The sequence below is a fragment of the Macrobrachium nipponense genome, chromosome 32 (assembly GCF_015104395.2).
Source record: "Macrobrachium nipponense isolate FS-2020 chromosome 32, ASM1510439v2, whole genome shotgun sequence".
NCBI classification, from domain to species: domain Eukaryota; kingdom Metazoa; phylum Arthropoda; class Malacostraca; order Decapoda; family Palaemonidae; genus Macrobrachium; species Macrobrachium nipponense.
The window spans coordinates 15,519,413-15,532,983 of record NC_061094.1 but is presented as its reverse complement, the minus strand read 5'-3'; the positions used below and the strand labels follow the sequence as shown (position 1 = coordinate 15,532,983).

Sequence of the window (13,571 nt, the reverse complement as noted above, 5' to 3'; positions counted from 1 at the left end):
GAGGGACTTTATATTCAACTGTCAGTTTTTGACTACTATACTGCTTCATAATAGACTATATACCCAAGCAAATTTTAAAGGCAGTCCCCAGGTTACAACGGGTTCGGCTTATGACATTCCGACGCTTTTCAAATATATTCATCATAAATTATTTACGACACAAATTCCAGGGTTACAACACTTACACTGCCTATCTGATGGAAGAAATATCGCTCTAAAATGGCAGAATAATAAAAATTTTGAGATGTTTCAATGAAAAACTCAATAAAAATGCAGGTTCATCATTTTCAAGACACCCAAAGGATCAAAATTAAGGTTTTCTGAGGTTTTCTGATGATTTTTGATGATGTCTTTGCTTACAAATATTTTTGGTTTACGAAGAGGTTTACAAATGGAACCCCCATCATAAACTGGGGGACTACCTGTACTATAAAAATAATGTTCAACTGTCTTAAGAAACTGAAGTTTTTAGTAAATTCAAATAAATCTTATGTTACCAACTTATGCTATAATTTATTTTATGGAATTTACACATTAGTTATGTAAATATGTATGGGATTTGTTTATTAAAAAGTTGTATCTTTTGCCATCAGGCATCTTAATGTATAAATATGATGGGTTAGTAATTTACACTAGTTAGCTGATAAAATTTTGCAATACTTTAATATAATTATTCAATCATTTATTTATTTCAGATTATATTTATAAGGGTAAAGAAAGTCTATAAATTAATTACTCATTAAGTATGATTTCAGGTTTCTTTGAGTTGTGGTTCAAGTTGTTATTCATTTCTGCTTTCCTGGTGGAATTATTTGTACCTGTTTGGGTAATAAAAGCGGGTATAACGTAATGTGGTGGTAGTCCTTCATTAATCCTGCTCTTCAATATACTGCTAATTTATTTCTTTGCTGCACTTTGAAAACAAGACTTCTATTCACCTATTCTCCATTACTGCTCGCAAAGCTAAATAATTAATGACCCAGACATATTTTAAAGGAAGTAAAAAATTAAATCATTTTAGTTACATAAACTGCCCAAAAGACATATCACTTCACCCAATACAGTATACTTTTTCCCTAAAAATAGTAAAAATTGGGTGCTGAAAACCCCAGCAAACTATAGGACTATATGTATTATAGTTTTGCTAAACCACAAGGTTTCAGAATCTAGAAAATTCTAGTTACACTTCTTAAAACTAGACAAGCAAGTCTCATAAATCTGACAGTTGAATATACCAATCCTGCTAATTGTCAACTTTCATAAAAATAAATAAGTACAATTATCCTTCAAAGGATATGACAAGAAGAATACAATGTAGCTGGCAAGCTAACATAACTGACCAATAAATCATATTAATCATGAATCATAAAAAGTTACAAATATTAATACTTCAATCTGTTAGAACCACTCTCTAAATAATTAACAAAACATAGCAGACAGCTAAAGACTGGAAGTGAGCTCCTTGATAGATAAGGCAAAACTTACATAAAACTTGCAGCAACTAAATGCAATATTCATGTAACAGTGAAATTTTTACTTTGGAATTTAAATAACTAGTATCCCATGCTTAGAAATTTATTACACTGCACTGATATTTAATTACCTCATTCACAACCAAATCATATTTTCAAAAGTATGATGCAAAGTACACAGTACTAAGATGTCTTGGTGACCCACTCAAAAAAATCACACTGTTTGGGTTTTGGCAAAGAGCAGCAGTAAAATTGTCTTCCATTATTTGAATTCAGCTTCATAACTGTGCGTATCACTGATATCCTTCCATGACAGCACAAAGGATGATGATCATCTGCCCACTGTAATTAGTAAAAAAAAAAAGAACGAAAGAAAACGGGTTAAAACACTCTAAGGGAGCAATATATAGTAGACCCTGTATTTGCGGGGATGGGTAAAACCCCCTCCCCCCACAAATAGCTAAAATTCACAATTAATTAAAACCCCTCTAATAATGCTAAGAACAGTTTATTTTGATAGTTTAAAAAAAAGCTTATACCTTTATACCTCAGTATTTTAATAGTTTTATCAGAAAAGTTCATTTATTCATGAAAATGATATGAAAATACAGTAATTTGTTAATATTTCTCAGTGAAAAATGCAGTGCCCCGGTTTTACGCATTTCACATTTCTGTGGTCCACTTTGTCGCGGATTTTTGTGGAGCACATTTTTCACTTTTCCATTGTCAACTTTCACTGTGGATTTTTTCTATGGACCATATCTCTAAAATTATTACTAATTCACACACTATTTAGTCACTAACTACTTACTGTATTTTTTCATATTGTGTTTGGGACTAAATATTTATTTTTATAATAAAAATGATTTACAGAATAATTATATTGTAGTTTTGTGTCTATTAAGGTCATTCCAAATTGGGTCCCATACTGAGCATAATACATTGGTGTATGATTCTCTCTCTCTCTCTCTCTCTCTCTCTCTCTCTCTCTCTCTCTCTCTCTCTCTCTTTGGATAATGTAAGATGTATGTGAAAATATATTGCTGTAAGAGCATATTGTTATATTTAAAATGTTTGCTAATTATTTTAGTTTTTATTTTCCAGTGCTTTTACTGGAAAAAAAAATGAAAATAATTAGCAAACATTTTAAATATTGTACAATATGCTCTTACAGCAATATATTTTCACATACAACTTACATTATCCAGAGAGAGAGAGAGAGAGAATCATACACCAATGTATTATTTTAAATATTGTACACTATGCTTATCATAAAAAACTTTACAGTAATATAATTTCAAATACATCTTACATTACCCTTAGAAAGAAAGAGGGAGAGAATCATACAACTATTATGCTCAGTCCGGGCCCAACCTGGAATGAGCTTAATAGATACATAACTATATTGCTATAAGTACAATATGCTCTGTCATCCAAACATTTTATAGTACTATTATTTCAAATATATCTTACACTACCCTTAAAAAGGGAGAGATAGCATACACCTATAATGCTCACTCCAGGGGCTAACCTGTAATGAGCTTAATAGAACATTACTAAATTATAAGTACACTAAAATATTTTAACTGTAAAAATCTGTATTTAGTCGTGAACACAATATGAAAAAATACAGTAATTAGTGAATAAACAGTGTTGTTTTACAAAAAAAGTGAATTAGTGATAATTTTAAATGTTTTAAGACTTGAATACTATGAGAAAAAACAGCCTATGTACAGTAGGGTCCCCAATTATGCAAGGATTTGGTCGATCCACGGCCTCGCAGAATTGGAAATTCACATATTTCGAAACAAGTACTTTATGGGAATAATTCCATTAGGGCCAAGGCAAACGATAACTTACCCAGTCAAACTTTTTTATATTACCTATTTTCGATACTTTCAATGTACTATACTGTAATTTTTTCTAATATGAAATTGTTCTTATGGATAAAAAAACATTAAAAAGGTTTTAATAACTTGAAAAGGTTTAAAATTACACAAAGGTTGGTGAAAACTCCGAAATGTAAACAATGCCACCATTGGGTGCAAGTGTACTGTACGATACAGTCATTTCCTTTAAATAAACCTTTTTGACGGAATTTCCCCTACCTATCCTCTGCCAAAAAACCTTCAAACTCCTCTGTCTCATCCTCCATGAAGAGTTAGTTCTGCTGAAGGAAGGCTTTGTGAACCATTTGAGGTTTTGGGGACAGGTGGATCATGTGTATCTTCACTCCCGTTAGGCCTAACAAACTTGGTTATGAGTGCCTGTCTCTGTTTCTTTGTCCAGCACGTTTACTATGTAATCGTTTTCATATAAATTTATTCTACGATAAAAAAGAACTGATGAAAATTCAAAATTTGATATGAAATTACAATTTCTTAAAAAGAAATAATAAAAATGCCAAATTCAACGTGAAACGACAGATTAACAAACATTACCTTAATATAATTTATCTAGCCCTAAATCCCCAAAAACCGCACCAAAATTTACCACATTGGCAACCCTGTTACCTCCTATTCTGCCCGCCAGTTGGCAACACTGCCGTTGACAGTTACAAAACCTTCCCTTGAAAATCAGTTGTTACCCCTCTTATGCCAATGGGTATAATAAAAATTATCTCCTGTATGCGTCTCGGAGTGAGCACGGAAGCAGAAAAAAAAATATTTTTTTTTAAATCACAGCGCGCTTAGTTTTCAAGATTAAGAGTTCATTTTTGGCTCCTTGTTTTGTCATTGCCTGAAGTTTAGTATGCAACCATCAGAAATGAAAAAAATATTATCATATATAAATCATGCAATATATGATAGCGCAAAAACAAAATTTCATATATAATTGTATTCAAATCGCGCTGAGTAAAAAGGTTAAAGCTAACAAGTTCATTTTTTTTCGTTGTATTGTACACTAAATTACGATCATTTTGGTATATAACACATTGTAAAACGATCAAAGCAACACAGAGAAACTATTATCACAAAATGATGCATGAATTCGTAACGTGTGGAGCGTAAAAAAATTTTTTTGTCAAAAATTCACCATAAATCTAAATAATGTTCTAGAGACTTCCAATTTGTTTCAAAATGAAGACAAATGATTGAATATTACTATACTGTGAGAGTTTTAGCTTACAATTGCAGTTTTCGACCATTTCGGACGAGTTAAAGTTGACCGAATGTCAAAATTTTTATATATATATTTTATTTATATGCAAATATTTCGAAAATGAGAAAAGCTACAACCTTCAATTATTTTTAGTTGTATTTTACATGAAATTGCGCACATTTTCATATATAGAGCTCTATGAAACGTCAAATATGAAAGGGAGCAAATATTAGGAGAATGCGACGTACGCATTTCGGAGATCTGCGGCGGAGAATCGGCGCGCGGAGGGAAGGAAAAAGTTTTTTTCAAAAATTCACCATGAATCTAAATATAGTGCTAGAGACTTCGAATTTGTTTCAAAATGAAGATAAATGACTGAATATTACTAGACTGTAAAGAGTTTTTGCTTACAATTGCGTTTTTCGACCATTTCGGTTGAGTCAAAGTTGAGCGAACGTGTTTTTTTTATTTATTTATCGTGATTTATATGCAATTATTTCAAAAATGAGAAAAGCTACAAACTTCAATTATTTATTGTTGTATTCTACATGAATTGCGCACATTTTCATATATAGAACTCTATGAAACGCCTAATAGGAAAGGGAACAAATATTAGGCGAATGCGACTGTACGCATTTCGGAGATTTGCGGCGGAGAATCGGTGCGCGGAGGGAAGGAAAAAGTTTTTTTCGAAAGTTCACCATAAATCTAAATATTGTGCTAGAGTCTTTGAATTTGTTTCAAAATGAAGATAAATGACTGAATATTACTAGACTGTAAGAGTTTTTGCTTACAATTACGTTTTTCGACCATTTCGGTTGAGTCAAAGTTGAGCGAATGTGGTAATTTTTCTATTTAGTGTGATTTATATGCAATTATTTCAAAAATGACAAAAGCTACAACCTTCAAATATTTTTAGTTGTATTTAACATAAAATTGCACACATTTTCATATATAGAACTCTATGAAACACCTAATATGAAAGGGAGCAAATATTAGGAGAATGCGACGTACATATTTCGGAGATTTGCGGCGGAGAATCGGCGCGCGGAGGGAAGGAAGAAGGTTTTTTTTTTCAAAAATTCACCATAAATCTAAATATTGTGCTAGAGACTTCGAATTTGTTTCAAAATGAAGATAAATTACTGAATATGACTAGACTTTTATGTATTTTGCTTACCCAAAAATACCAATATAGATAAATATATATATATATATATACAGTAGTACCTCGAGATACGAAAGGCTCTACTTAACGAAAAACTCGAGAAACGAAGCAATGCGAAAAATTTTACCGCTCTACATACGAAAAGTTTTCAAGATACGAAAGGTTGTTGCTGTAAAGTCCCGAGATTCGCCCGGACCACCGAGAACAATTTTAAAACTCCTGCACCGCACACTGAGTAAACTCGCCACCATCCTCCAGCTCTCCCATTGGTTCCTGATGCTAGTCATCCCATAAGGTCCTGCTCTCCTATTGGTCAGCATCTACCCCTTGTGCTTTAAGTATTCTATTGGTAAAAGGATGCTGTAAATTGAAAAACTTATTCATGCAATACATTTAATAAAAAAAAAAAACATTAGGTAAAGATAGAATAAAGAATAGAAATGAATGGTTACTATACTGTTGGTAGTTTCAGTAGTTGAAGAGAGATAATGAAAATTTATGGCTTACTGTGTAAAGTGATTGCTTGTCGATCGTTCGATACTTTTAAGTGCTGGATGTAAACAGACGTTTGGAAGCTTTTTTTTTTTGGTTGTTTATTATAGTTAATGGTTACTTAATAATTATTTGAAATGAGTACATGCAATACATTTAACCCTCTTACGCCGGGGCCCTAAAAATCAAAACGTCTCCCGTATGCCGGGCCTGGTTTGGTGAGTGAGCGCGGAAGTGGAAATAAAAAATAATTTTTTCAAAAATTTACAGCCGCGCGTACTTTTTAAGATTAAGAGTTAATTTTTGGCTCCTTTTTTTGTCATTGCCTGAAGTTTAGAATGCAATCATCAGAAATGAAAAATAATATCATTATCTATATATATAATGCGATATATGGTAGCGAAAAAAAAAAATTCATACATAATTGTATTCAAATCGCGCTGTGCGCCAAACGGTTAGAGGTAACAAGTTACTTTTTTTTTTCGTTGTAATGTGCACTAAATTGCGATCATTTTGATATATAACACATTGTAAAACGATAAAAGCAACACAGAGAAAATATTATCACAAAATGATGCATGAATTCGTAGCGCGCGGATGTAAAAAAATAATTTTTTTAAAAAATTCACCATAAATCGAAATATTGTTATAGAGACTTGCAATTTGTTTCGAAATGAAGGAAAATGATTGAATATTACGATACTGTAAAGTTTTAGCTTACAAATGCAGTTTTTTACCATTTCGAACGAGTTAAAGTTGACCGAATGTCGAATTTTTGTTAAAAGTTTTTTTTTATATGCAAATATAAAAAATATGAGAAATGCTACACCTTCCAATAATTTTTGTTATATTGTGCATGTTTTTTTTGCGCACATTTTCATATAAGATAAAACTTTAAAAAAAAGCGTAATATGAAAAGGCTCAAATATTAGGAGAATGTGACCTACGCGTTTCCGAGATTTTCGGCCGAGAATCGGCGCGCGGACGGAAAATAAAAATATTTTTTTCAAATATTCACCATAATCGAGATATTGTTCTAGAGACTTGCAATATGTTTTAAAATGAAGATAAATGATTGAATATTACTAGACTGTAAGATTTATATGTTATAAATGCGTTTTTTTACCTTTTCGGTTGAGTCAAAGTTGACCGATCGTAGTTTTTTTCGTACTTATCGTACTTTATATGCAAATATAAAAAAAATGAGAAATGCTACAACCTTCCAATAATTTTTTTTTTTGTTATATTGTGCATGTTTTTTGCGCACATTTTCATATATAAACCTTTAAAAAAAGCGTAATATGAAAAGGCACAAATATTAGGAGAATGTGACTACGCGTTTCCGAGATTTTCGGCCGAGAATCGGCGCGCGGACGGAATAAAAATATTTTTTTTCAATATTCACCATAAATCGAGATATTGTTCTAGAGACTTGCAATATGTTTTAAAATGAAGATAAATGATTGAATATTACTAGACTGTAAGATTTTATATGTTATAAATGCGTTTTTTTTACCTTTTCGGTTGAGTCAAAGTTGACCGATCGTAGTTTTTTTTTCGTACTTATCGTACTTTATATGCAAATATAATAAAAATGAGAAATGCTACAACCTTCCAATAATTTTTGTTATATTGTGCATGTTTTTTGCGCACATTTTCATATATAAAACTTTAAAAAAAGCGTAATATGAAAAGGCACAAATATTAGGAGAATGTGACCTACGCGTTTCCGAGATTTTCGGCCGAGAATCGGCGCGCGGACGGAATAAAAATATTTTTTTCAAATATTCACCATAAATCGAGATATTGTTGTAGAGACTTGCAATATGTTTTAAAATGAAGATAAATGATTGAATATTACGAGACTGTAAGATTTTTATGTTATAAATGCGTTTTTTGACCTTTTCGGTTGAGTCAAAGTTGACCGATCGTATGTTTTTTTTTCGTACTTATCGTACTTTATATGCAAATATTTCAAAAATGATAAATGCTACAACCTTCCAATATTTTTTGTTATATTGTGCATGTTTTTGCGCACATTTCCATATATGACTAACCTTTAAAAAAAAAGCGTAATATGAAAAGGCACAATATTAGGAGAATGTGACCTACGCGTTTCCGAGTTTTTCGGCCGAAAATCGTCGCGCGGAGGGGAAAAAATTATTTTTTTCAAAAATTCACCATAATCGGATATTGTTTCTAGCGACTTGCAATATGTTTTAAAATGAAGATAATGATGAATATTTACTAGACTGTAAGATTTTTATGTTATAAATGCGTTTTTTTACCTTTTCGGTTGAGTCAAAGTTGACCGATCGTAGTTTTTTTTTCGTACTTATCGTAACTTTATATGCAAATATTTCAAAAAAATGATAAATGCTACAACCTTCCAATATTTTTTTTTATATTGTGCATGTTTTTTTTGCGCACATTTAATTATATAAACCTTTAAAAAAAAAAGCGTAATATGAAAAGGCACAAATATTAGGAGAATGTGACCTACGCGTTTCCGAGATTTTCGCCGAAAAATCGTCGCGCGGAGGGGAAAAAAATTATTTTTTTCAAAAATTCACCATAAATCGAGATATTGTTCTAGAGACTTGCAATATGTTTTAAAATGAAGATAAATGATTGAATATTACTAGACTGTAAGATTTTTATGTTATAAATGCGTTTTTTTTTACCTTTTCGGTTGAGTCAAAGTTGACCGATCGTAGTTTTTTTCGTACTTATCGTACCTTTATATGCAAAATATTTTCAAAAATGATAAAATGCTACAACCTTCCAATACTTTTTTTTATATTGTGCATGTTTTTGACGCACCATTTCCATATATAAAACTATTAAATAAGCGTAATATGAAAAGGCACAAATATTAGGAGATGGACCTACGCGTTTCCGAGATTTTCGGCAGAGAATCGCGCGCGGAACGGAATAAAAATATTTTTTTCAATATTCACCATACTCGAGATATTGTCTAGAGACTTGCAATATGTTTTAAAATGAAGATAAATGATTGAATATTACTAGACTGTAAGTAATTTGCTTTCACCCCCCAAAAAAATATTTATAATATATATATATATATATATATATATATATATATATATATATATATATATATATATATATATACGTATATATATAATTTTTTTATACGTAAAATATATATATTACATTCTTCGATTCTGGTACCAATACATAAATAAAAGGAATGCAGGTGACACTCTCTTTTCGCATACAATGAAATGTCTTATTATTATTTTATCATGCACACATTCAGATATATAAAAAATTGTAATAAATATAAAACTAAATATAAAATAAATGCAGAATACTCCTCTACTCGTAATCCTGACTCTTCGTTCTATTCTTGTTTCTCCCTCCTCCATTGAAGAGTCTTGCATTTTTTTCCTCTCGACATGACGAGGTACAGGTGGAGGAGGGAGACGCGCGCCCTTACGGGACCGCTGGGATAGGGCGCGGTTCCGTGCGCCCTCCCTTGACCGCCGCTGAGTCGCACTCCAATACAAGGCCACACTGTGGTATTTGCGGTCACACTCCCCGAACCTGCATAGAGCTATCTTGCAGGTGCGACAGAAGAACCGGGTCTCTCCTTCTGCCATTCATATGGCACACCCGGCACCGTTTCTGCCTGCGCCCTTCTAGGAGATCCAGTGTGTGATCCCCTGGCATTAGCCGACACGGAGGGTCCACTACCCGACGAGAAGGTCGCGGGTGGGGGCGTCAGCAGGGCGCGCAGCAGGGGCGTCAGCAGCAGGGGCGGCGGCAGCAGGGGCGGCGGCAGCAGGGGCGGCGGCAGCAGGCGTCAGCAGCAGGGGCGTCGGCAGAAGGATGACCGAAGTTGGCACCCCGCCAAGGTCTGCCCTTTCCTCTATGGGTAGATCTACAGCTCGGGGCAGGGGGGCAGACATGGAAGGCCACTCATTGGGATCAAAGTTGATGAGGGCTTCCCCGGCTGCCTCAAGGAACTGTAAGTGGCTCATCCTCCGTAGATCGGGGGACCGTAGTACCCACAGTAGAGTACGTAGGCATTTTGGAGGGCCAACTGAAGGATGTATTTGAGGAGCTTCTGTGTCCACCTTCTGGTTCTCCTGGCGAAGGGATAATATTGGATGAGTGATCAAAGAGATCAACTCCTCCCATGTGCCTATTGTAGTGCCCAATGACGGTAGGGCGCTCAACACGAAACTGCTCATACACAACTCGGCCCTGTCGACGCGTCTTCTTCCGCTGCACGATCTCCTCTTGGACAGGTTTCATGGGCTCGTCGTAATCATGGGGACGAAGTCGGACACCCTTCCAACAGATGACGTAAGACAGCTCCCTTCCGCCGCCACTGTGTCTCTCCTCTTGCCAGATGTTGCTGATGGCTAGCGTACCTCTTGAGGGAATTCGGGGCCCCACGCACCAACCGAAGGGTAACCACTGACCGTGAACACCTACATCATACAGTTCCTGGGCCAGGATACCGAGTTATAATAATTATCCATAAACAGGTGGTATCCCTGGTTACGGAAACGATCCACAAGCTCGAAAACAGTGTCACGCATCGTGGAGAAGACCCCGGAATACACCGAAAAGTCCACGACGTAGCCAGTGTTGGCCTCGGTAATAAAAAAAAATTTCACGCCATATTTCTTCGGCTTCTTGGGTTATACACTTTGATGCTTAGACGTCCTTTGTAAGGCATCATCCCCTCATCTAAAGAAAGGTTCTTTCCAGGAATCACGAGAGTTTTACAGCGTTTCACGAATATATTCCAACACTGGGCGCACTAAAATGAGGCGATCAGAGTTATTCCGGGGTATGGCCCTTCGGTTGAAGGCGTTAAAATATATGTCCAACGCCAGGAAAGTATCACGGGGCATAATGCCGGGCACATAGGGCGTACATAAAAGAAAATTACGCCTCCAATACATCCTGACGTCGGCAGCAGGAATCAATCCAAAAAAAAACGTGGAGCCCCAAAAAATGCGCCATGTCAGAGAGGTCGCAGCCTCGCCAGTGATAAGATAATGTCGTGCGTAGTTCATCACGGCAATACCTGGCGTAGTCCACCGTCTCTGCTACCAGGTACTCCAGCAATTCCCGCGTAAGGAAAAGCTGAACAAAACCCAGAGCAGTCAGGGGAACAGGTACGGTGAGGCCAGGATTTGCCGTAAATGGATGCATGGTAGGTGGTGTGGGGTCCTCTGTCCACCCATCGTCGCTCTCGGACGACCCTAGGCTAGCACGACTATCCGACCTGCTACGTGCCCCTGCGCGCGCCGAGCGTCGCCGGGGCACGAGCGCGGGTCAACAGAGCGCGGGCACGATTTCCCACACGAACCCCCCTCACTGGCCCATCTCCCTCACTCAAGCCTTCGCTTTCTGTATCCCCATCATCATCACCAACAAAACTTGATCCTAAATCATCGTCCTCCCCCTCCTCAGATTCCCCCTCATAAGCACTATAACTACTAAATTCTAGTTCACTTTCGGGATGTGACCCTCGAACGGACATTGGGGGCAAATAATCCTCGTCATCACTATGATCGGGAGTAATGTCCTCGTCACTGGATGACCAAACCGCCATCAAAATGAGGACTTGCCAAATGCTCTCGATCGAGCTCCGATAAATAATCGTCAATGTCTCTTTGTTTGAGCCCTCCAAATTCCTACGAATGCCCCAAAGGATGGCACGATGTTTCCTTGGGGTTACTAACGGCAAATGAGACACATTCGAAGCACTTTCATCGACACGTGGTCGCACAGAACGGCGTTGAGGACCGAGGTCAGGTTGGGTGCTGGGTCCTTCGCCAGCATCCAAGTCCAAAACTCTTCTAACACGATCCCTTCCGACGGGTAAAACGCGCCTTTCGCGTGTCATACGACGGTCAGACATCTCTATGAACGTTCTGTACCAACACAAATGTTCAAAGTCTCGCACAAGCTCAGTCAACACGATTGCGGCAAAAGATCGCTGACGGATGATGCTACGATGATGCTGGCTGGAGCGAGAAGGAAGGATTCCGCGCATGCGCACTTGGGTCACGCTTCAAAACAAAACAAGGCCTTGATCCGTGATCTCCCAGCATCCCCCAAGGCGCGTGATTCAAAAGTTTTCGGCTGGTAGGCCCTATAAGTATTTTTCCGCGAATTTTAAAAAAAACTTTTTTGAGTCGACGTATGGTACGTCCAATCGGCATACGGGAGACATTTTGACTCGACGTTTAATACGTCCAATCGGCGTAAGAGGGTAATAAAAAAATTGTGAATTAGATATCATAAACCATAAAATAAATCAGACTGCCAACAAATACGTATTTTTTAGAATTCTTCTTCTGTTTTATTATTACGTTACGTATACGTATGTTTCATTATAGCTGTCAGTAACTCGGTATCTCCATTAGGTAAAGATAGAATAAAGATAGAAATGAATGGTTTATTATCTGTTTGGTAGTTTCATTAGTTGAAGAGAGATACTAATGACAATTTATGGCTGACTGTGTGCTAGGAAAAATGATTGCTTGGCGCTCGTTCGATACTCGTAAGAGCTGAATGTAAACAATCGATTGGAAGGTTTGTTTGTTTGTTTGTGTATTATAGTTAATGATTAATTAATAATTATATGAAATGAGTACATACTGATTATTTATACATTTTATTGGCATATTCTAAGCTTTTAGCTCTTAGGTTTAGATGTTAGAATCATAGACTAGGCTACAGTAGCAACCGCTAACATAGGCTAGGCTTACGGCTAAGGGACATATGCTAAAGTCCTAATATATGCAGTAAAAATGGGCGGTTGAACATTACATGCAGTTGAATATTACTCAAGTATGAACAGTATTTTGCCTTTTTGGAGTCATATTTCTTCCATCGGATCGGCGTTGTAACCCTAGAACATGTGTTTTAGGCCTGGAAATATAATTTACTGGGGTGTTTTTGGAGGGCTTGGAAAGGATTAGCCATTTTACATGTAAAATGTGTTCCAAGATACGAAAAACTCATAATACGAAGGCCGCCTTGGAACGGATTAATTTAAGTTTCGTGTGTATATTATATATATATATTATCTATATATATATATATATATATATATATATAATATTTATTTATTTATTTATTACTTTTTTTCGATTCGGTACTAATCATAAAGGTGAAACTTTTCTTTTTGCATAAAATGAAAATAACATATCATGCATCAATAGATACGGATACATAAAAACTTGTAATAAATATAAAAATAAATATAAAATAAATGCAGAATACTCACTCGTAATCCTGACTCTTCGGACTATTCTTGTTTTCCTCCTCCTCCATTGAAGAGT

At 35.8% G+C, this 13,571-nt stretch overlaps 1 protein-coding gene across 1 annotated transcript in view; it reads right to left on the bottom strand.

Annotated features, from left to right (window-relative positions):
- Positions 1-842: 842 nt before the first annotated feature.
- The window catches only part of LOC135207370 (endonuclease 8-like 3), a 320,821-nt gene continuing 308,092 nt past the window's right edge, over positions 843-13,571 (bottom strand). The window contains exon 5 of the mRNA XM_064239098.1: positions 843-1,814. Coding sequence (XP_064095168.1) covers positions 1,656-1,814 — 159 coding nt within the window. The 3' untranslated portion in view covers positions 843-1,655. The remainder of the gene's footprint in view (positions 1,815-13,571) is intronic.